We start from the raw sequence: 20,427 nt of genomic DNA on the forward strand, positions 1-20,427 counted from the left end.
CAGCCCAAAGGAGCAGCCCTTCACTTTCAGCGTGTCCCACAGCCTCTCATCAGTTGTGGGAGCGAGATTTTTGGCTTCCATCTGTAGTGTGGTGGCCCTTCCCTGAAGAGCAACCAGACTCTGGCTCAGGGAGTGAGGCCCTGAATGACATTCCAGAATAAGTCAGATCTCTTGCTGTCATCACCGCCACCCACACTCTCCCCCAGCCTCGGCCTATTATTTTAATCACTGACAGGATTTCAGGGTTTTTTTTAAATATTAGAAATCCCTGACATCTTCTTAATAGAGAATACATCTTCTGTGCAGAGACATTCTTGTGGGTAATCATTCATTAATTCCCTCCCACACCCCCACTATATGATGCACAGAGAGTGGGAGCTTTGAAAGCAGTCCCACGTATGCCCACTCCAAAGCCAGGCCAAGACCCACGTAAGCAGGTCTACTCATGTTGAATTGGGCCATGGAGCCAAAGGTTCTGCCTCAGGCTACACCAGAGAAGGTAATCTCGGAAGATACCTAACAGCTACCTCCTGGGCCGCTCTGAATCTCATCGGGATGACCCTCAACTCAGACTTTGTTGCTGTCTGAAAGACTGCCTATCAGGGGAAAGGGAGGAAAGATGGATGCCAGATCATGCTCCTGCCTGGGAATTAGAGCATACACTCCCAGAGCGAGTGAAAAAGAATGCCACCAGAATCCTCTTTCACGAGCTGGCCAACAGAATCCCCCCAGTGGAGATAAATCAAGAGGAATACCATCTGGCCGGTCTGAGACACTGTCTTTTCTTTATCTTCACTTTCTGTTTATGAGGATGTCTGTGTTCTGATGTTATATGGGATACAGTCATATGCCACCTAGACATTATTTTTCACATACCACACTATAAATTATTAAATACATACAAATAAATGCCAAAGCATGGAGGAAAAGAGATCCTTCCTGCCTGACCTGTATGGCTTGGCAGCTTGGGATCTAGATCTATCCCTTTGGCTAAAGAAATGACCTTCTCTTGAGGGCTTATACTCCAAGGGAAGGGCACACATTGAGGCTCTTAATAGATTTTGTCTTCTGAACAAAGCCAGGCCTTACAAGGGTGTTTTCCCCTGAAAGGAAGATGTACCAAGCTACTTTGGACATCAAAGGAACTCAACCAAGTCTGCAGCTATAGAGCCAGGTGGGATGAAATGGACACCACCACACGACAAGTGGAAGCCAAAAATCTAGTCCTCACACCTGTTAAGAGAAAATGGGACACAATGAAAATGAAGGGCTGCTCCTTGCCCTGCGGGCTCAGCAGAGGACACACACCTTCAGTTCAGTGCTGTAAGGAAATATAAACTCCTCCTTGAGACAACATACTACTCAAACTACTAGCAGATGCTGATAGACACCAAAGGTTGGAGGAAAACAACTCAGCACAAAGAACGGCTACTTATCCTGCATTCGCTGTGGTTCTTTGAGACGGTGTTGGCAGTGTAGATCCCACTGCAGGCGTGCATGTGCCCCAAATGTGCAAGATTGGAGTGTTTGCACAGCAGTGTGTGTAGGGGTTGCACAGGTGCCCTGTGCCACCTCATGCTCCCATGCAAGGGCATATAGGGCAGAGTGGCCATGACCCTGCCTCACAAGGCAAAGCCTGGGGTTGCCGAGGCCTCTGAAAAGAGAGGGATGGAGGGTGGGTCATGGGATCTGCACCAACTACATCTCGTGACTGCAAGATAGGTAACTGTTCCTTCTTTGAGCATATATCAATGGGAATCCCACTGTGGTCACTGGCAAAGAGTGTGCCCTTAAGATGATGGAAATGAGGTGTCTCAGCTGGATTAGTTGAATAGTGATTGGAGCACTGTTCTCCTGAGGTTGGCATCTTACCTAACAGCTAAGTCCAATGTGTAATGTCTGACAAAGGTCCGTGAGTTACTCCATGCTGTTGCCCTACAGATTTAGGATATTGCCACATTCCTGGAGTAGGTGGAAGATGTCGCTTGAGCTCTGGTGGAGTGAGCCTTTCAGCCTTAACATCCAAAAGGAGAGATACTAGCCAACTAGTAATATATTGAGATGGCCTGTATTATGCTCTGGTATATTCTCTATGATGAACCACCTGACTTTATGAGTGGCTGGCTATGGCTCCGGCTCCAGATAAACAAGGTGCCAGTCTGGATGGGTTTGTTCTGTCAATGTAATAAAGTAAGACTCTGGAGACATGCAAGTTCTTTTTTGGTACAGAACGGGGTTTCAGGAAGAAGATAGGTTGATTAACTAATTAGTTCAAATGGAATTCCAAGACCATCTTCTGGATGAACATAGGATGAGGTTTCAACCCCACCTTGTCTCCGAGTAAGTTCACAGGGAAGTTCAGCCATGAGTGCTTGCAGCTCACTGACTTTCCCAGCCAGAATTATGGCAATTAGAAAGACTGCCTGGAGAATGAGATGGTGTAATGAGCGTTCTGAAAGAGCCTCAGAGGAAGGCTCCGTGAGATTCAGGAGGACAATATTGATGTCCCAAGCAAGCATAGGTTCTCTGACCTATAGGTAAACATGTAACAGGCCTTTGAGACACTTTGATCCCGTCGGGTGCAAGACAACTGAGCACAACTGTAAAGGAGGATGGCAAGCTGAAGTCGCTGCCAGGTGGATCTTAACAGAGCTGAACAAAAGGCAAAGTGTTTTAAATGCATCAAGTAGTCAAGGACCTTCAACATCAGAACCTGCTCTGGGTCCAGGTTGTGTTGGCTTATCACATTGAGATTCTTTAGCATTTCAAGGGGGGAAAGCCTTTCTTGTAGCTGTCTTCCTACTCTGTATCAGGATTGCCCAAACCTACAAGGAGCAGTCTTTTTCAGTAGTACTCAGCCAGCCAACATCCAGTGATTATCAAGTATCTGACCATGGTTCTGAGATACTGGGGCCAGGCAGTCTGGGAGCTGGTTAGGAGGCTGGATGGGCACCTGCAGTAAGTCTGTCAGCCACAACTGTCTCGACCAGTAAGGAGCTACAAGGATGAGTGTGGCTCTATCCATCATGATCTTGGATACCACCATACAAATCAGTGGGAAGGCATATAAGAGGCCTTGATTCTATGGCAGAAGGAAGGCATCTCTTAGTGATTCGGGGTTCATACTCCTTCTGCAGCAAAAGTTCTGACACTTGGTGCTATCCTTGATCTGTGATGGGAGTCCCTCATCGATAGAACATTGGCTCTGTGATGAACCTCGGCAGGGCTAAATCCTGTTCTCTTCACTCACAGGGTCAATTCCATTGATTCTGATTCCAATGGGACTAGCTCCGGGAGTAAGGGGAATAAGATTTGGGCCCCAGTGAGACACAGGTACATTGAGATGGCCAAAGAGAAACATATGCCAAAATCAACAGAAATGGAGAACACTATATAAACAGGAGAAAGAAAGGGGAGAAGGCAGGTGACTGAATTGTAGCACTTTTACACTGGAATCCTGTCTCTCTCCTGTGTGGGATGACGATTTCATAGCCAGGCAGGGGAGTGCTGCTTTTATCTCCACTAGCAACGTACTACTCCACTGAGGTGGGGAACAGTATTATAAAAGGGGCCCATTTCTGCTTCTTGGCTGGAGAATACCAATTACAGCCTGGCCGATGCTGCAGGGAAGGATGGGGATGCTCCTGCTTAATCGTGGAGGGTTAGGACAAGTCAAGCAGGAAGGTCAGATAAAAGAAAGAGGACAACCTTTCCACAGGCAGGCCATGTTCTGTCAATTTGACCAAATCTTTGGCAGGAATAAACAGGAGAAAAGGCCAAACCAAATCAAAAGATTAAAGCCTCACTAGGTAAACGCTGGATTACAAATCCTAACCTGTCCAAGCTACTTCTGTAGAGCTCCACTGTTGAGAAGTCATAGGAGGAGGCATGGCAAGCAGCTGTGTGGAGGCCTCATGCTGGGAAAAATGAGATCCTGCCTCAATCAAAAAAAATCAGAGAGGGGGGAAAAAACCTAGAACTGAAATAGTTACAGAAAAAAAAAAAAACACAGAAGGGAGCAAATTCATCCCATTAAACTCTACCAACTTCAATTCAGCTCCACCACATAGAAATCTGACACAAGGAGACAGATGAAATTTTTAAAAAGATGGAGTTCTAATGACATTTCTCTGTGTTGGTGTCATGATGGTTGGGTTCTGGAACACTTGGTGCTCTCTCTCCTCATTAGTTTCAGAGACAGGAGGCTGAGAAACAGACTGGCACTGTGCCTTGAGCTATTGGAACTTTTCAGCTCTCTTCCTTATGCAGAATTTCTCCAGTTTCTTTTAGTCTCAACCATTTCTGAGTCTGGCACCCCTGTGACATTCGGTACCTAGTGGGAACACCCTACACCCCATGTTCATCCTTATGATTGTGTGGTATCTAATGCAAAGTTTGTCATGTCAGGTGTCTTCAGAAGGCTCATGATATACTGAGCATTGTTGTCATGGTAATGTTATAGTAATGGTTGTTTAGTAATGTTATAGGTTGTGATTTCATGTATATAGTTATGAGGCTGAAAATGTGTCCTCATGGCTTAAAGCAAGCCCAGGCAAAAACTCCCCAAGAGCAGAGGGGCAGTTCACACCTCATCAGGACATGTATGGGACAAACCCAGCCCAGCCTCACAAGAACAAAGGACACTGGCCTAGGCAGCAACAAAAGGATCTGTTGGACTCTCGAGTGAGTCACCCCCCTTCCATTGGCCAGTTTGGGACTGCGATGAGGTAATGCTCACCTGACTCTGAAGGGGAGGGGGCAAAGCCAAGAGGGATGAAAACATGATAAAAGGGAGAGACGTCTGCCATGCTCACTCTCTCTTCCACCTCCATCTACAGACATCACCACCAAGCGAATGAAGCACTGATCAAAGGGGAGAGCCTGGCTGAAGGGCAACCAGCCAGCCTGTGGTGAGAAGCATCTAAGTTCATAAGGGCATTGAAAGTGTTAAGATCAGCTTAGAATGCGTTTTGCTTTTATTTCATTTGACCAAATCTGACTTATGTTTTGGCTTATAATCACTTAAAATCTATCTTTACAGTTAATAAATCTGTTTATTTATTATACCTGAAGCAGTGTGTTTGTTTTGAAGCATGTCAGAGACTCCCCTTGGGATAACAAGCCTGGTACATATCAATTTCTTTGTTAAATTGATGAACTCATATAAGCTTGCAGTGTCCAGTGGGCATAACAGGACACTGCAAGAGGGAGGTTCCTAAGGTTGTGTCTGGGACTGGAGATATTGGCTAGTGTCATTCGGTTGCACAATACAAGGAGAAGCTTACATGCCAAAGGCTGTGCTTGAACAGCCCAGGAGTGGGGGTTCTCACAGCAGAGCAGGGTAAGGCTGGCTCCCTGAGTCAAGGATTGGAGTGACCTAGTAGATCACCGGTCCAGACAACACCAGAGGGGAACGTCACAGTAATGCACTGAACTCCCCCCATTCAATAATTTTTTGTCGAAATAACAGATGACCTAGGAATGTCTCCCTGGATGGATCTCCAATAGCAAAATGTGAGAAAAGGGCCATCCTGGTCAGGTTTTTTTTAGTCACTTTTGCCAGGTTCAGACAGAAAAGGAGACTATACTGGACCTGCATAAACATGAATATTTATTTCTTTAAAAAGAACAGCAACAATGTATTTTTAGACAGAAAATGCTTCACTCCCCCGCTCATGGGCATCCCTCTTTAGCTCTTCAAATAGAAAAACCATATTGCACACCATTGAATCCAGCAGGCCATAGACCTAGAACAGAAAACAATACAAAGACCCTTTTAATGAAAACACGATAACAAATGTTGGTGAAAGGGATTGACTGAAGCGAAAACATCTCGTTTATATATACCCCCCCCAAACATGGTGCTTGTAACGCTCAAAGAAATATCTGGATTTTATATATTTTTATTCCTAACAGGAGCTGTCTAAACTAAAGGAAAGTGTGTTTAACATTATCTGACATAGAATTAAGTATAATGATCCCTCAAGAATCTGTAAGCATGCTGAAGAAATTCCAGGTCAGAACAGGGGGATGCAGCTGAATCCGTGATGGAATCATTCCAGCTTGGGGATTTGTTAACACAGCAGCCCATGCTAACATTTGCTGACAATTTGTTCATTAGGTTTTCTTTATCTGATAAAATGCTCAGCTGTGCACCTAGCTTCATGCTAAGCTTAAAAGCAAAGAAGAGGAGACAGCACAGAACAAAAGCAACTGAGAAAAGGTGACAATAACCACAGGAGAATGAGAAACATGGAAAGATAAGACCAGACTTACTTCAACATAAAGTTTTTCACGGTATTTCTCAAGTACAATGGGATCTACTTGTTCCTGGCGAGATTCTACTTGGTCTGAATCTATGCTATCCAGCAGTGTCAATTCTTTCACCTCCCGTGTGAAACTTGGAGTTCTTACTCTTTTCTCATCTTTCCCTTTCGTCTTCCTGCTGTTTGAACGTTCCTGATCATACACAGAAAGACAGACAAAGGTAGGACCATAGCATCCTTCAAATTGCAGGGCATGCTGCACATCAGAGACAGCAGTTCATTCAAAAGAGAGGAAATCAACTCTTCCACAGGAAGATGGGGGTTTACAAGCCCAATATACACACCCTTGTTATCGGTCACATACTCTCTTAGAAACCAGTTAATCACTTTCCATCTTCTAGATTTCCACCACATACCTCTCTATCTTTTCCTGTTGACTTTGTTGCTCCTTTTTTGTCCTCTTTTTCCTTCCCCCCAGCTGTCTTCTTCTCTTCTTTCTGCAAGGCTTTCCGGTCCTCCTTTCCTCCTTTTACAATCTGCTTCAGATCCACTGCAACCAAAACAATTCCAGTGATCCCAGAGCATTGTTTCAAGATCCAGTACAGAGCTGCAAATCCAATGCCTCTGTGCAGTGTAAATACATTATATTACAATGTATTTTCCTCTACCTGATGTTTATGGAAGCATACTGCAAATTAGCATTCGTACAGTACTCTGACTTCTCAGGTATAGTCATATTTAAGGCTGGACATAAGCAGCAATAAATATGCAGCAGGACTAGCATGTAAAGGAGCAACAATGGTAATGTTTTTATTAGTATGGGTGAGAAATAGGCCTAAATGTTAATAGAAATACAAATGTGAATGCTAAGCCAACAGATTTCTGTGCCTTTAAGAACCACACTACAAACCAGGGTGAGTACTATACTCTGCACTACTTTTTCTGATAGGTTGCCTCACAAAGGGCTCAGTGCGGGAAGTGCTCAAGCAGTCATTTCAGCTGAAGCTCAGTAAATTACCTGAAATTAAATGGAACTGAAATCCACTTAAAAGGCCCAGTAAAACCTGCTTAAATGGCTAAAGGCTGGTGTGCTAAGACTAGAAATTTACCTGTTTCTTCTGGAACACTTTCTACGGAAGTGTCTCTCTCAGGCATGCCGAGCAGGGATCTCAGCATTAGGGAGCGGCTCACCAGACCTTCAACTGCTTCACGCCACAGCTGGAAACTGAGAAACAAAACCGTCAGTATTTGCCATGGCCAGAAGTTGTGCAGGAGAGCATTCATATGCACATGGGGGATGAGGGGCAGCATAAGGCAGGGTTTTTGCTTCTCCCAGCATCTTGTTCTACCCTGTGCCCATGAACAAAGACACCTTAGCCAGTAAGAGCTATTGTCGCTTCCAACTAACTCAATGTGCTAACATCCAAGATCTGACAACTGTGCATAGATGGCTTCAGGAGAAATTATTTTATGAAGTTATAGCCCCCATGGCTCTCAATAGTTTGGGAAACAGAGGTCAGCTGGATCCATAAATATTGTGAAATAAGGTTTCTTCCTCTTCAACGTGAGTCAATGTGGATCAGACTCCCATCTGCATCTTGGCGTTCCTGTGTCCTTCTGATTTACAGGTGAACAGAAACTTTCAGTGTGTTTACAGCCCTAAAGTAAGAGTCAATGACAGAACATGGGCTACAACAACCTTTTCAAGTACAATGTTAGAGAAAACTGCCTGCCAGGTGAGACCCTCATAAAAGGAAACACAGAATATTCTGCCAGATAACAATCTTGGCGAATGAAAAGATCTCAAGTAATCTCCAAAGCAGCAAGAGATCAATATTCTGGCTTATCTCCAGAGTCAAATGGGATCTACGACTTGGACAGCTGCTATCCCTAAGCTGTAGAAAACCTTGCATGTAGAGGACTGATGGAACTCATATTGCTGGACACACTTGTCTGCTCTCTTCTGGAGTTTGCCAGTGCTACTAAGCGAAGGTATTTGTCAGAAAGGGCTTTTCTCTGCAATGGTAACATACCATGTTTGGTACAGGAGGTCTGACTGACTTGGCCTCTGTTCAACACAAAGTGCCAATGCCGCCTTATTGAGCTGAGTCAGGGCTGCTTCTCGTTTTTCCTCCTCAGGGATTAACTGCAAAGCCTGATGGGATAGAAAGCCCGGTGAGCAACTCCTCAGCTTCAGAGCCAGAATGAGGACCCTGGGGGTCCAAAAAGGCAGGGAATGGGGAATAAAGCTATAAACACAACAGACAGGTTTCCAACAGTGCACTGTAGCCAAACTTGCACTGATAAGTTACACCACTCTGGATTCTTAAATCCAAAATGAACACCACAGTCAGGGAGAGAATTGGAAAATACCCTGTCTGCACCCTGTTGTGAGCACTAGGCCCCCAAATCCTCTGATGGATAAGGACAACTTTTTAAGCACAAGGATCTGTAAGGGAAACAGAGGGGGCTGGATCATGACCCCACCCCTCATATTCTAAATCCTGGAATAAACAACAAGCACTTCTCCTCCATACTAAAAACTTTAGCTTTCCAACAGCTAAATACTACTGAACACATACAATGTTATCCAATTCTTTTTAATTCATCACACAGGCGCTGCAAAGTCTCCCTTGGGAATCTCTTCACAAGAGCACCCAGGACATGGTCAGCAGTGCTGAAGGATGATTCATTCCCTGCTAGGTTTTCGCTGACACACTCAGTGAATCACACCCTCTCACCTCATTGCAGTGATTTACTCAAACTTCTGATACACACACGACTTCATTTGTTTGGGAGCTGGAACATACCAGACTATTCCCAAACAAGCAAATCTCAAAGTGGATACACCTCCATTCCTTGCCAACCCATCACAATTTTAACAAGGACAGAGGGGTAGAACCTGTTTAAAATCCTCAAAGGAAAGGTTCCACTCTTGCAGGCTCACTTCCTCCTCCTCCACATTAATCATCTGGCTTAGGATCTCCTCCGCAATACTCTTCTGGCGTGGGATCTCCCCGGTAACACTCTTCTGACATGCAATGTCAATAGCACTCTTCCGGCACCAAATTTCCTGTACAATGCTCTTATGGCCTGAGACTGGCTGCACTACGCTCTTCTGGCGCCAAATCTCCTCTTCCTCTGAAGTTGAGGGAAAATTCATGTTTTGCCTCCACAATTCATGGAGGTCCTTCACCACTTGGTGCTGATAGTGCAACTGTGATAACAGAAAAGGAAGAGATAAATACAGATGTGAGACAAGTCTTACTTTGCAAATAAGACCACCATCTAGCGATTAAACTGACAAGCTAGATGAGTCTATCTTCCTGCTTAGAAACCCTGGGATGCACCACATAGGCCACGGCATCATCATTCCCGAGTACTTATGCTCAGTTCAGTGTAGAATATCAAATGGCAAGCTGTACCTCTGGATTCTTTCTGTGGAATAACTCTTCCTCTGTGATATAAGCATCCACAGGAGATGGGACTCGCTCTGGTGTCCGAATTCGATCAAGCAGCTCCTTCAGAGTCTCCTTTACTATGACAGCAACTTCTCGCGCAGCCAGCTCACTCTGGGGCACCACAGTAACCAAAATAGATGTGATTCCTTGATCCACATACACACACGAAGAAATTCACACACACACACACACACACACTACTATAAACATACATTAACATATATGATCAGTTATAAGGACACAAATACACGGATGTATTTACATCCGATACAGTGGTCATTAAAATGATCATACAAACATCTATATTTTACAGATGATGGTATAATTTTAAAATTATTTAATTTGACTTTACTCAATAGGTCATTAAACTCCAGCCATACCAGTAACTAACACGTAAAAAAGGAAAAAAGTAGAAGGATTTTTTTTTAAAAAGTAAGTATTTTAGGACAGACATCATTAGATTTTATACAAGATGCACAAAAATAGATGGAGGTGATGTGGAGTGCTGATGTCACTTCATTTGGAAAACCTGTATAACCACCTAATTAACTAAAACTAGAAAAGACAAAAAAAACACAAAACACTTTTGGGTGCTAAGTAAGTAACTGATAATCTTACTCTTAGTGACAATTTTATGGCAATAAAAACATTGCAGCACCCACATCATACTATATTCTATATTTATATATTGAGTCTGAAGCTTATATTCCCGCAGCTAACCACTTGGTTACCTCCAATTCATCTCTGAGGCCAGCCAGCATATCCTCATACAAAGCAATGCCCCACAGGGACACCTGTAGGACAGCCCCTCCTAATAACATGGGGTGAGTCCCAAACTCCCAGGATTCACTGAAGATTCCTGCCTTCCCCGACTTGAAAAAGAAGGAAAAGTTTCTAGTTTCCCCAGGCAGAATGACACCTAAGAATAACAGAGAGAGCACATCAGTCACCTGCCTACAAGAGTTCTCTTGTCCTGCAGAATTCCTCTTCCAAATACTTCACAAATTTGCTTATTTTCTGGCGTCAATGTCTGTTTTTCAGCCAGATATCACACCTAATATCGCCATCCATCTTCCAGGTTTACTCCCATTCTGATTGCTGATTGGGGTTTTTTCTCTTCACCCTTCCAATCCCTAATTTTACCTTGATCTCAACACTCTCAGTCCACGTTCTGCCCCAATTTTTCAATAGAAAATCATGCGGTTTTAGATATTCTACCCATACAAATTCTGGCTAGGACTCACTCGCTTTCCTCCAACCACTCTTGAAAGGGATCTGTCTCACACATCTCCTCTGGCATTAGTCTGCTCTGGGAGCCCCAGATAGCTTCTTAAGGAGAATCACCACATATGTTTGCTTTGGCAGTGGCCTGACTCAGATAACCCCCTGAACATGTCCACCTCACATGTTTCCTTTGGCATTGGTATAAAGCCCATACGGTAATCTTTAAGAGATCCACATCTCACCTGGTCTGGTGTTAAAGTAAAAATACGGCATCCCTTTCTCCTTAGTTTCTTCAAAGGTAACAGACTGGGCTTGCCTCCGCCAATCATACCATATGGCAGCTGTGCCATCATTGCTTACTGTCAGGCAGGATTCAGCTTTCTCACCCGCCAAAACTTCAAAGGTGACCCGGGCAGCAATGCCAATTTCATCCTGTGTGGAAGAGAGAAAGAAAAAAGGTAACCACAGGATTTGCCTTCCCGTGACCAAATGAAGTGATACTACAGCTGGCTGTTTAAACTATTAGATCCAGCCTGACAAAGTTCTGCAAGGCACTGTTTGTCCATACCCCACCAAGTTGCCACTATCAGGAGGTGGACTGAGGCGGAACAGAAACACAAACAAAACTGCCTGTCTCTGTTTCTAGATCCCTCCAAAGCAAGTACAAGTTTAGCAACCACTTTATGATATCCAGAATAACCCCTGCTGGTTACACTCAATACACAGCTATGACTTAGGAAAGAAAGAAAACTTAGCCTTATCATATTTCAAAACAATTGCAATTTTACCCTATGAGAAGTGGTGCTATTGATCCAACGAGCTGGCTCTCCACAAAACTGCAAAGATGGACCTAATACTGGTTCTGGAACCACATCTGGATAATCTTCTAAGGGATCACTGCTAAACAAAGCAAAGGCCAATATTCTCTTGGGACTGTTCAAGCAAGTTATCATCAAGCACTGGGGAACAGAGTGGTTGTTTAGAACACCCACATTAACCAAGAAACAGAGGGTTCATTTCTGATTAACCATTTCATCTGTAGGGTTCAACTGTGGCCAACAGACTGAAAACTCATCAAATCACAGAGTCCTCTGATTACAGACAGTGTCATTGGACTACAGCTTCGAGGGTGGGTGCAGGAACTCCAAACATAGACTGATATTGTCACCACAAAGAATGGGCAGGATGGAACTCATGCTGATGAAATGGACAAGGACACCTGCCTAAGGAAGGCTGGGGACAGATCACTAAATGAAGAGGCAATATCCACCAAAGAATGGACCAAAGGTAATGCCCACCATGGGCAGAAAAAGATATCAGAGGAAGATGGAGGACTGAAGACACCAGAAGGAGATGCACAGCCTGGAATAACTAGGGGCAGATTCTCCACCCTGCCTAACCTAGGGCACACTGAGTGGAAAGGGGGTGGGTCACAAGAAGTTGGTTTCAGCTTCTTGATCCTCAGCCACGAGGCCCCATTGCTAGTTCATAGTCATACAGGAGCACCTCTAACTTTGCCAGTGGAGAACTGACCATAGCAGGGCTTCACTCCACCATATCTCCTCCTCCTCCTCTTTCCACCTCTGCTGCACCCTGGAACACTGTCAACATGGCCCCTTACAACGGGATAAGGAGGACATTTGGTATTGGAGGCAGTGGAGCTACCTCCATCAGGTTTCCACCAGTGGAGAATTCCCCCTGCACAGGGGGAGTTCTCTACTAGCTATCTCTGGCTTTCTTAAGGCCACTTCCCTATTCTCTGTGTAGAACCTGGCCCATTCTGGATAAGGACAAGTGAGAAATCCTCAAAGACTGTTGGTCAGTATCCACAATTCCTTATCACTATCATCAAACATAACTTACAGGCTCTCTCTCTCTTCAGTGGTGCCTTCCTTATTTTCCTGGCACAGCGGGAAATACAGTGCTGAGACAGAAGTGAAAGGTTGCCCTTTACCAATAACTTCCAGGCCATCTAGGTCCTTGACAAAAGGTAATAGACATAAAAAAGGATAAAGGACATCTGTTAGTTTTTCTCCTTACCCAGAAGTCAGACTAAGTTAAGCTAGGCTATAGTATATCCTTTGATAAGGAAGGAGAGAAGCACAGTATGCTGCCTTAAAATACAGTGCCTTGTGCTTAGGAGAGGTCTTACAGGGTGATTAAAATCCAACTCCTCTAGGATGGATTTTAACTCCTGTCGTCGATACTTCAGGAAGAGACTCTTATCCCAGGTGAGACGGAAAGGGGACTCCTTTGCAGATCTGGAACCTGTGGAATTAATCACATGTGAGCTCAGTGTTTACACACCACATGCCTATTGATTTCACTTTCTCCCCGACCACTGATCTTGCAACAGTCCAATCTCTGAGACACACAGTTCCATCAGAGTAAGCTTAATCTTAGGAGTATCCTGGCAGTGTCACCTAAGGCTACAGTAGTGCAGCCTTCCACTTGGCAGGTCCCTCCATGTGACGACTAGATGCTCGACAGTGTAAACTGCTTCACATCAATGCCCTCCCACTGCCAGAAGGGACCCTAGCAATACGAGCTTCCTTGCAGCAATTTAAAACTACTGGATAGTTAATCTTTGCTGTTCCACACACCTCCCCGTTAATGTTGTGCCTCCACCCATTTCCTCACCCATCTCCGTCCTGACACTCTGAGGTTTCCCTACATGAGTGACAGGCTCTGGGTAGCCTCGCTCTCTCTGGGTCAATGTCATCACCAGACCAGTGAGTTCATCTCCAATACACTCAGGCTGGCTCCAGAATTCACTTCCTACATGGTAGCCCTAGGGAGGAAAAAGAAGGTCACCACCATGCAATGATAATCTGCCTCTCATTCTCACAAGAACTAAGCAGAAGGCATCACATGTTGTTTATAAGAAGATTTAACCAATTATGACCTCTCCTCAATCCAAATGGACACTCTGACAGAATGAAAGATCAAATGATATTAACACAATATAGTCCCATTGATGTGAATCCTTTTTTAGTGCTGTAAATACACAGCAAATGACTCCCTTGTTTTAGCCCAGGAGCACCTCCCTTCAGAGCACCTTCCGAATGGGAACCTCGGCCATCTAGCCCTGATGCCATTAGATCTTTGTTGCCTGGTAATAGTAATTTCTAGCACATGACCATGCCATCTCCCCAGCCTCTGCTGCTCCTTAGTAGGAGGCTCACTGCATGACACTGCCCTATGCACTAAAGCTCTTTAGCAAGGAGCCCACAAGAGCAGCATCCGTTAGATCTAACCAATACTTGTTACACCACCACCATTTTTAAATCAAATGATGTTTCTCTTTGAAATAACTGAAAGCTCCATAATTCATTTCGGACCTGCAGTGGATGTGGTAGATGCCTAAAGATGGCTCCTCAATGCCAGTCCCAACAGTATTATTCATGACACTAACATCCTAGTCCAAATGGCCTCCCCTTTCACAAGACAAGAATAATCGGGACTCTGAAGAAGTGGGGCTCTCACTTTCCCATAGTGCAGAGCAGGGAGGCTCTGGTCGATAAGATACCGCTCTTCCTGGACTCGTCTGTAATCCTCTGAGAGATTCATCAGCAGTTCATTTTCTGGTTTCCGAAGAAACTCTAAAAACAAGCAAAACAGAATCACCTCTTTTACCAACCAGAGTCTCCAGAAAATCAGCCTCACTCCTTCCAGCTAGCTCCCTCTCCAGCATGGTAACTCTCTTCCAGTCACCACCCCCTCCCCCAAATCTGCCTCACTGCTACTTCCAGCCACAGCCGTACAAGCCATCAAGGCCATCCTCACAGCCTGAATGTGCTGAACCATCTCACCCAGCACTACTGGAGTCTGGGGAGCACTGAAAATGTGTGGATAATTGCACAGCAATACAATTTCGCAAATCAGCCAGGCCTTGGTTTGCCAGGGACAGTAATAACTTACTGTGATGGTGTTTGGTTCACACAGTCTTACATGGCGTTCCACACAATTAAGTTGTTCCAGCTTTACTCACTACTCAGAACTCTCTGCTGCTTCTTCCTGAGTGCCACATTATGATGCCAGTTCTGGAGGGCCCTGTGCTGTGATGGTGGGGCCCAGAGAGACTCTCTCTTCTTCCCTTCCCCATGTTTCTCTCTGTACTTCTCTAAAGCTGCCACTGTACCATCCAGATCTGAGTCTGCAATCAGCTCAGCTAACTGAACAGAAATTAAAATGTTAGATTAGCCTATCCATCCAGGCACAGGCACCACAAAACAAATGGGGCAAAGGGGTAAAGAAAAGAATGTTCTGGATTGGCACTATCTCTATGCAATCAATTCTGGATCAGAAACAGAGTTTCTGGCATTCACAGCATCACTCGCAGACTGTGTCAGACTATACTACATTGAGTAGTCAGACATAAGGAATGAAACTGTCTCATCACCTCACTTCTTGTGCTACTCAGTACTGGTGCTCTCAACAGAACTGCTGAAGGAACTGGAGCCTGGAACTGTCCAATGCCTCTTACTGTGGGACTCTTCTCCAGACAGGACTTAGTAGGCCTGGCATTGCAGCTACTCTGCAAGCAATTTCCCCCCATATGGGCAAACCATGTCTCATGCCAGAGAATTTTCTGAAGCATTTTCAATTAAACCTAAGTCTACTGCATTCACTACTAGAATTGTGTGAACAACAGATTTTTCGGTTCACTAGCCAAACAAAAAAAATCATTTTGGATTGACCCAAAACTTTTTTCCCCCCAGTTCCCGTGGTAGTGGTGCCCCCAATAACCCCATGGCGGTACTCACCTGGGATGCAGGAAACCCAGGTTCCAATCCCTGCTCTGGACTAGGGACCTGAACCAAGGAGTTCCTGCTCCTAGGTGAGTGCCCTAACCACCAGGCTATAGAATCTTACTTCTCTCTCTTTCTGACCCAATGAATATTTCATGAAAAATGGAAAGCTTTAACAGAAAAGACACAGACTTCCCCAGAACACCCAATAGCTTGGTAGTTAGAGCACTCACCTGGGAGGGCAGATACCCGAGTTCAAGTTTCTGCACCAAAGCAGGAATTTGAACCTGGGTCTTCCACATCCATACTGAGTGCCCCAACCAGTGGACTATTGGGCATAAGGGGGGCACCATCACTACCTCCTCCTCAGTTTTGTGAATGCCACATAAATCCCCTTGTGAATGTAGCCAGAAAGAAATTTGGGGTTGAAATTGACAAGTTTGCAAATAGTTTTGGAATAACTGGAAGTCCGTTTTTCAGTGAATAAACTATTCATGCAAAAAAATTCATCCAACACTACTCACACTCTACTTCTAGGACAGCATTTGATGGCAGCCATTTCACAACTTTATAAACCAACCTCAGCATTTCCTCTAGCTAAAGCTTCTCTCTTGAATTCCTGGAGACTTCCTAAGATGCTGTGGGGGAGAATCTGTTCACAATTACCAACAAAGGGTTCTTCTGGCCCTACAATAAAGCAAGACAGACTGTGAGATCACAGAGTGCTCCTCATCAAACATAGTGGACAGAAATAGAAACTGAGACCACAAGAATTTCAGATTCATTTCTGGACTCTCAAAGGTCTAGCCACAGGTAGTTCTAGCAAAAACAAGAGTAACAGGTAAGAGCTGAAGTTTAACCCTACCAGAATAACTCAGTGGTCTCTTAGATGCAGCAGTAACAGCAGGATATGCTACCAGGAGTTGTGCCTTCTTCCCAGCCTCTTGGGGTTTGTGTCTTCGAATGAGGAACTTCCTGGTAATAGGAGTTTTCTCCCTTTCTTGGGGAAGGCGTGGAGTATGGAGCTACAGAAACAGAATACACAGTCCCAATGAGGTTAGGTACAGCACTGCCTCTTCTCCACCCTTCTGATCTTGCTGGGGAGATCCTGGAAGTAAAGAACTCACCAAGATCTGTCACCACACTTCTGGTCCTTCTCATGAAGGTGTGGTGTATGGAGCTACAGTTATCAGATTAAGTAACATCTTTACTATCTTGACTCTGCTGCTTTGATGGGGCAGGGAATTAACTCTGAGTGGCCTCCCCCAAGAATTTTCTGCACCATAGCTTAGTGACAGGTGCTACCTCTTAAGTAGTTTAGTTTGGGTTTCATAAAGGTGCTATTTTTTTTTCAAAACCATAGAAATCTTAAAAGAAAAAAAAAGTTGGAAATGTGATTCTGAACACACCAGATGGTTCATCCTGACATTTAAGATCTTTGTATAAAATTAATCCTCCACTTTCAGCAGCTAAACAGAGTAGCTAAAAATTCTGATGATTTGACAGACCATCAGAAGTAGGACAGCGACAAGTGGAACAAAAGCAAAGCTCCTATAGTTTGTTTTGATGAGACCCTCCCCAAACCCCCATTCAGGATAAAGGGAAAGTTTCAGTGAAGGCAGCTACTCCCTGTGACAAGGGACACAAGATTTTATACCCACCTTCTCTAGATCTTCCACCTTGATTGCCAGAGCCTGGATTTCATCTCCTTGCAGAACAGAGCTGACAGGCTCAGGCTCCTCTTGAACTGGTGGGGAGGGCTGCTCAAATGTCTTCACTCTCTTCTTATCTGAAGCACAAGCAAAGAAGTAAAAACACATTGTCTTCCTCTCCCAGGGAAACCTTCTTTCTTTCAGCCAATTGAGAAAGCCTTAAACGCAGTACTAGTCTTCAAGGTGTATGGAAAACTAGAACTCAGTATCGCCTGTGCTCAGCACATCATGGTATCCACATGATTTGAACATGGACAGTGGGTTTCATCTGCCCCATTCCCCTCACCCTGGCTTAGACACAATGCGATACGTTTTCAAGTAGTACATTTCCAGCAGGCAACAACCTAGAATGGAAACAAAGAACTTTTACAAAAGTTTCCTATTTCAAATGGAAATGGAAATAGAGAACTTTAACACAGTTACTCACTCAACTACATGATAGTCCTTAAACAAAAACTGTATCATGTGTGCAAAAATATCAGATTTGTATATTCAGGGAGACGTTTTTGCAGCTCATAAATACATACTGATCATCACAGCTTTGATAATTTGATCTGCTTATATCCTGAGTTGTGGCATTCTCCTCATTACTTTGTGATGTTATATCTTCTTTGTCTCTCCTTTTGGTCTTAGATTGTAAATTTTTCAGGGTAAGAACTACCTTTTTGTTATGTGCTTGACAGCACCTAACACAATAGACCCTGGTTGGGGCGCCTCAATGTTACCACAATTCAATAAGAAATAATCCTAGCTTTAAAAGGCTTTCCCCACCTTTCACTCAAAGCAACAAAAGTTTCTCCAACCAGAAAGAAAATCAGTAGTAAGAGTCAGCCAAATTTTATTGATTTTTGAGACCGGTATGTTAACATAATTAGGAATATGCAGCATTATATTTCAATCCCTTTCAAACATTAAAAACAATATCAGGGTGAAACCTCCTTCTAATTTTATGTAATACATATTTTGAAAACATATGAGATCACTGCACTTCTCAGAGGCAGATTTAGTAGTCTTCTCACTGACTATAATTGGTATTTGAAAATCATTCTCCCTAGGACTCCAATATTTAACTGGGTAAGTGGATTAAATATGGATCTAATGTGCATCAGTGATAAATCAATTGCATGTATACTGAGGGTAGGGCTAGCCAAGCCATCCAGACCTGCCCGATTATTTCTGCAATCTCATTGGAGGCACATATGTTCCTTTTCTGTCGCCTGCTGAAAATATTAAAGCATGTCTTACCATGCACCCAATTAGACATACTGGAGCTGCTGCTGCATCTCCAACAGAGGTGCAGCTTTTGGAAAACTTAACCTGCTGGGTTCTGCCTCCCTCAGAAAAACAAACAAAAAACAAACAAAAAAAAAACAGCCGCCTGATAAAAGTCTGGACAAGGGCAGGCAGGGATGAGATTTTTTCCTATAAAGTTAACGCACAGTAGGTAGCTAGTAACAGTATCAGAACCACTGACTATCATGTTCAGCGTGTGGCCCTCGCAGTGCTGTTAAAGCAAGACCAGCTTCACTTGGATACCCGTCAGGTCCAAGGCAGGATTGTCAAGGCAATGCAAGGTCCACTCAGACACTCCGTCACCATTTTGTGCTGGCGGTGGTGATAGCGGGCAATGGGAATGTTGCCAGGGCTCCCAGCTTGTCCCAGGGGATCTCTGGCTAAACTACCTGGGAGATGGCAGGATGGGCAACCTCCCAATGTGTTAGGTGGTGCCAGAACCCTGCCCCAGTGACTGCCTGGCAGCAATACCAATGCCTCTCAGCTGTATGCCAGCACAGCAGGGCTCTGGAGCTGGTGCCAGTGCTGTGCCCTGTCAGAGCCTTCCCCCGTCACTGTGCCTGGGCAGGTGGGGCCCCCTCACTGTGCCCGGAGGAGGGGGGGCTCTCTGCGCATGGGGGGGGGAGTCCCCGGGCCCCCTCATTGTGCCCAGAGGAGGGGGGGCTCTCTGCGCATGGGGGGGGGGGGGGGAGTCCCCAGGCCCCCTCACTGTGCCTGGAGGAGGGGGAGTCTCTGTGCATGGGGGGGGGGGGAGGAGTCCCCAGGCCCCCTCACTGTGTCCAGAGGAGGGGGGTCTTTGTGCATGGGGGGGGGGAGTCCCCAGGCCCCCTCACTGTGCCCGGAGGAGGGGGGGTCTCTGTGCATGGGGGGGAGTCTCCAGGCCCCCTCACTGTACCCGGAGGAGGGGGGAGTCTTTGTGCATGGGGGGGGGAGTCCCCGGGCCCCCTCACTGTGCCCGGAGGAGGGGGGAGTCTTTGTGCATGGGGGGGAGTCCCCGGGCCCCCTCACTGTGCCCGGAGGAGGGGGGGGTCTTTGTGCATGGGGGGGAGTCCCCGGGCCCCCTCACTGTGCCCGGAGGAGGGGGGGGGTCTCTGCACATGGGGGGGGAGTCCCCAGGCCCCCTCACTGTGCCCGGAGGAGGGGGGCCCTGCAGCAGTGCCGGGGGGGGGGGAAGGGAGGGCACCGCAGGGCTGCCGGTCCCAGCGTCCCGCCCCTACCCTGAGGGGTTTTGGTCCGGGCGTCCTTCTTGCTCGACTTGTTGATGGGCTCGGACACGGAGATGAGCGAGGGGACCCTGCGGCCGCCCCGAGGCTCCTTCTTTAGGCTCTGAGGCGGCGGCGCCGCTGGCGACTGCATCCCGCCCCGCACGGCCCGGGCAGGCAACAGGCTTGGGCCTGTCTCCCTAGCAACCCCTCCGCCTCCAGCACCGCCCCCTCCGCGCCAGCCACAGCGCCTGCGCGCGTTCCTCGGGAGACAAGCTCCGCCTCCCGCACGCCATGGTCCGGGGAAGCGGAGGGGAGTGACGACACCCCAGAATCGTCACCACCCGCCGGGCGGCCGTTGTGCGCATGCGCGAGCCACTCGGAAGGGCGAGCCGGTTGACTCTGCGCGTGCGCAGTTTCAGTCTCAGACGTGCTTGCAGCTGGCCAAGCCCTGTGTTGCCCATAGGTCACAAGGGCAATGAGGGTGCTGGGGGGCAAGGGGAGGGGAGGGTGCTCTG

The 20,427-nt window shown here is 46.0% G+C and overlaps 1 protein-coding gene across 1 annotated transcript; it reads right to left on the minus strand.

Moving 5' to 3' along the window:
* Positions 1-5,612: 5,612 nt before the first annotated feature.
* On the minus strand, positions 5,613-20,096 carry MYCBPAP (MYCBP associated protein). The gene is made up of 19 exons (XM_074971059.1): positions 19,925-20,096; positions 17,364-17,491; positions 16,568-16,727; positions 16,283-16,389; positions 14,943-15,126; positions 14,438-14,553; positions 13,592-13,742; positions 13,104-13,219; positions 12,815-12,930; positions 11,740-11,851; positions 11,194-11,383; positions 10,459-10,646; positions 9,692-9,838; positions 9,169-9,483; positions 8,300-8,421; positions 7,376-7,491; positions 6,683-6,816; positions 6,277-6,459; positions 5,613-5,747 (listed from the first exon to the last, which is right to left on the minus strand). Exons 1-19 carry the CDS (start codon positions 20,061-20,063, stop codon positions 5,646-5,648), a joined length of 2,826 nt encoding a protein of 941 aa, XP_074827160.1. The 5' UTR covers positions 20,064-20,096; the 3' UTR covers positions 5,613-5,645.
* Positions 20,097-20,427: the final 331 nt, after the last annotated feature.

The sequence above is a fragment of the Natator depressus genome, chromosome 14, assembly GCF_965152275.1.
Source record: "Natator depressus isolate rNatDep1 chromosome 14, rNatDep2.hap1, whole genome shotgun sequence".
Classification (NCBI taxonomy): domain Eukaryota; kingdom Metazoa; phylum Chordata; order Testudines; family Cheloniidae; genus Natator; species Natator depressus.

Coding starts and splice junctions, on each gene's coding strand:
- MYCBPAP (XM_074971059.1), bottom strand. CDS start 20,063: ATGCAGTCGCCAGCGGCGCCGCCGCCTCAGAGCCTAAAGAAGGAGCCT. Junction 14,554..14,942: donor GCAGCAGAGAGTTCTGAGTA/GTGAGTAAAGCT, acceptor GCTTGTTTTTAG/AGTTTCTTCGGAAACCAGAA. Junction 6,817..7,375: donor AAGTGTTCCAGAAGAAACAG/GTAAATTTCTAG, acceptor TTTTGGTTGCAG/TGGATCTGAAGCAGATTGTA.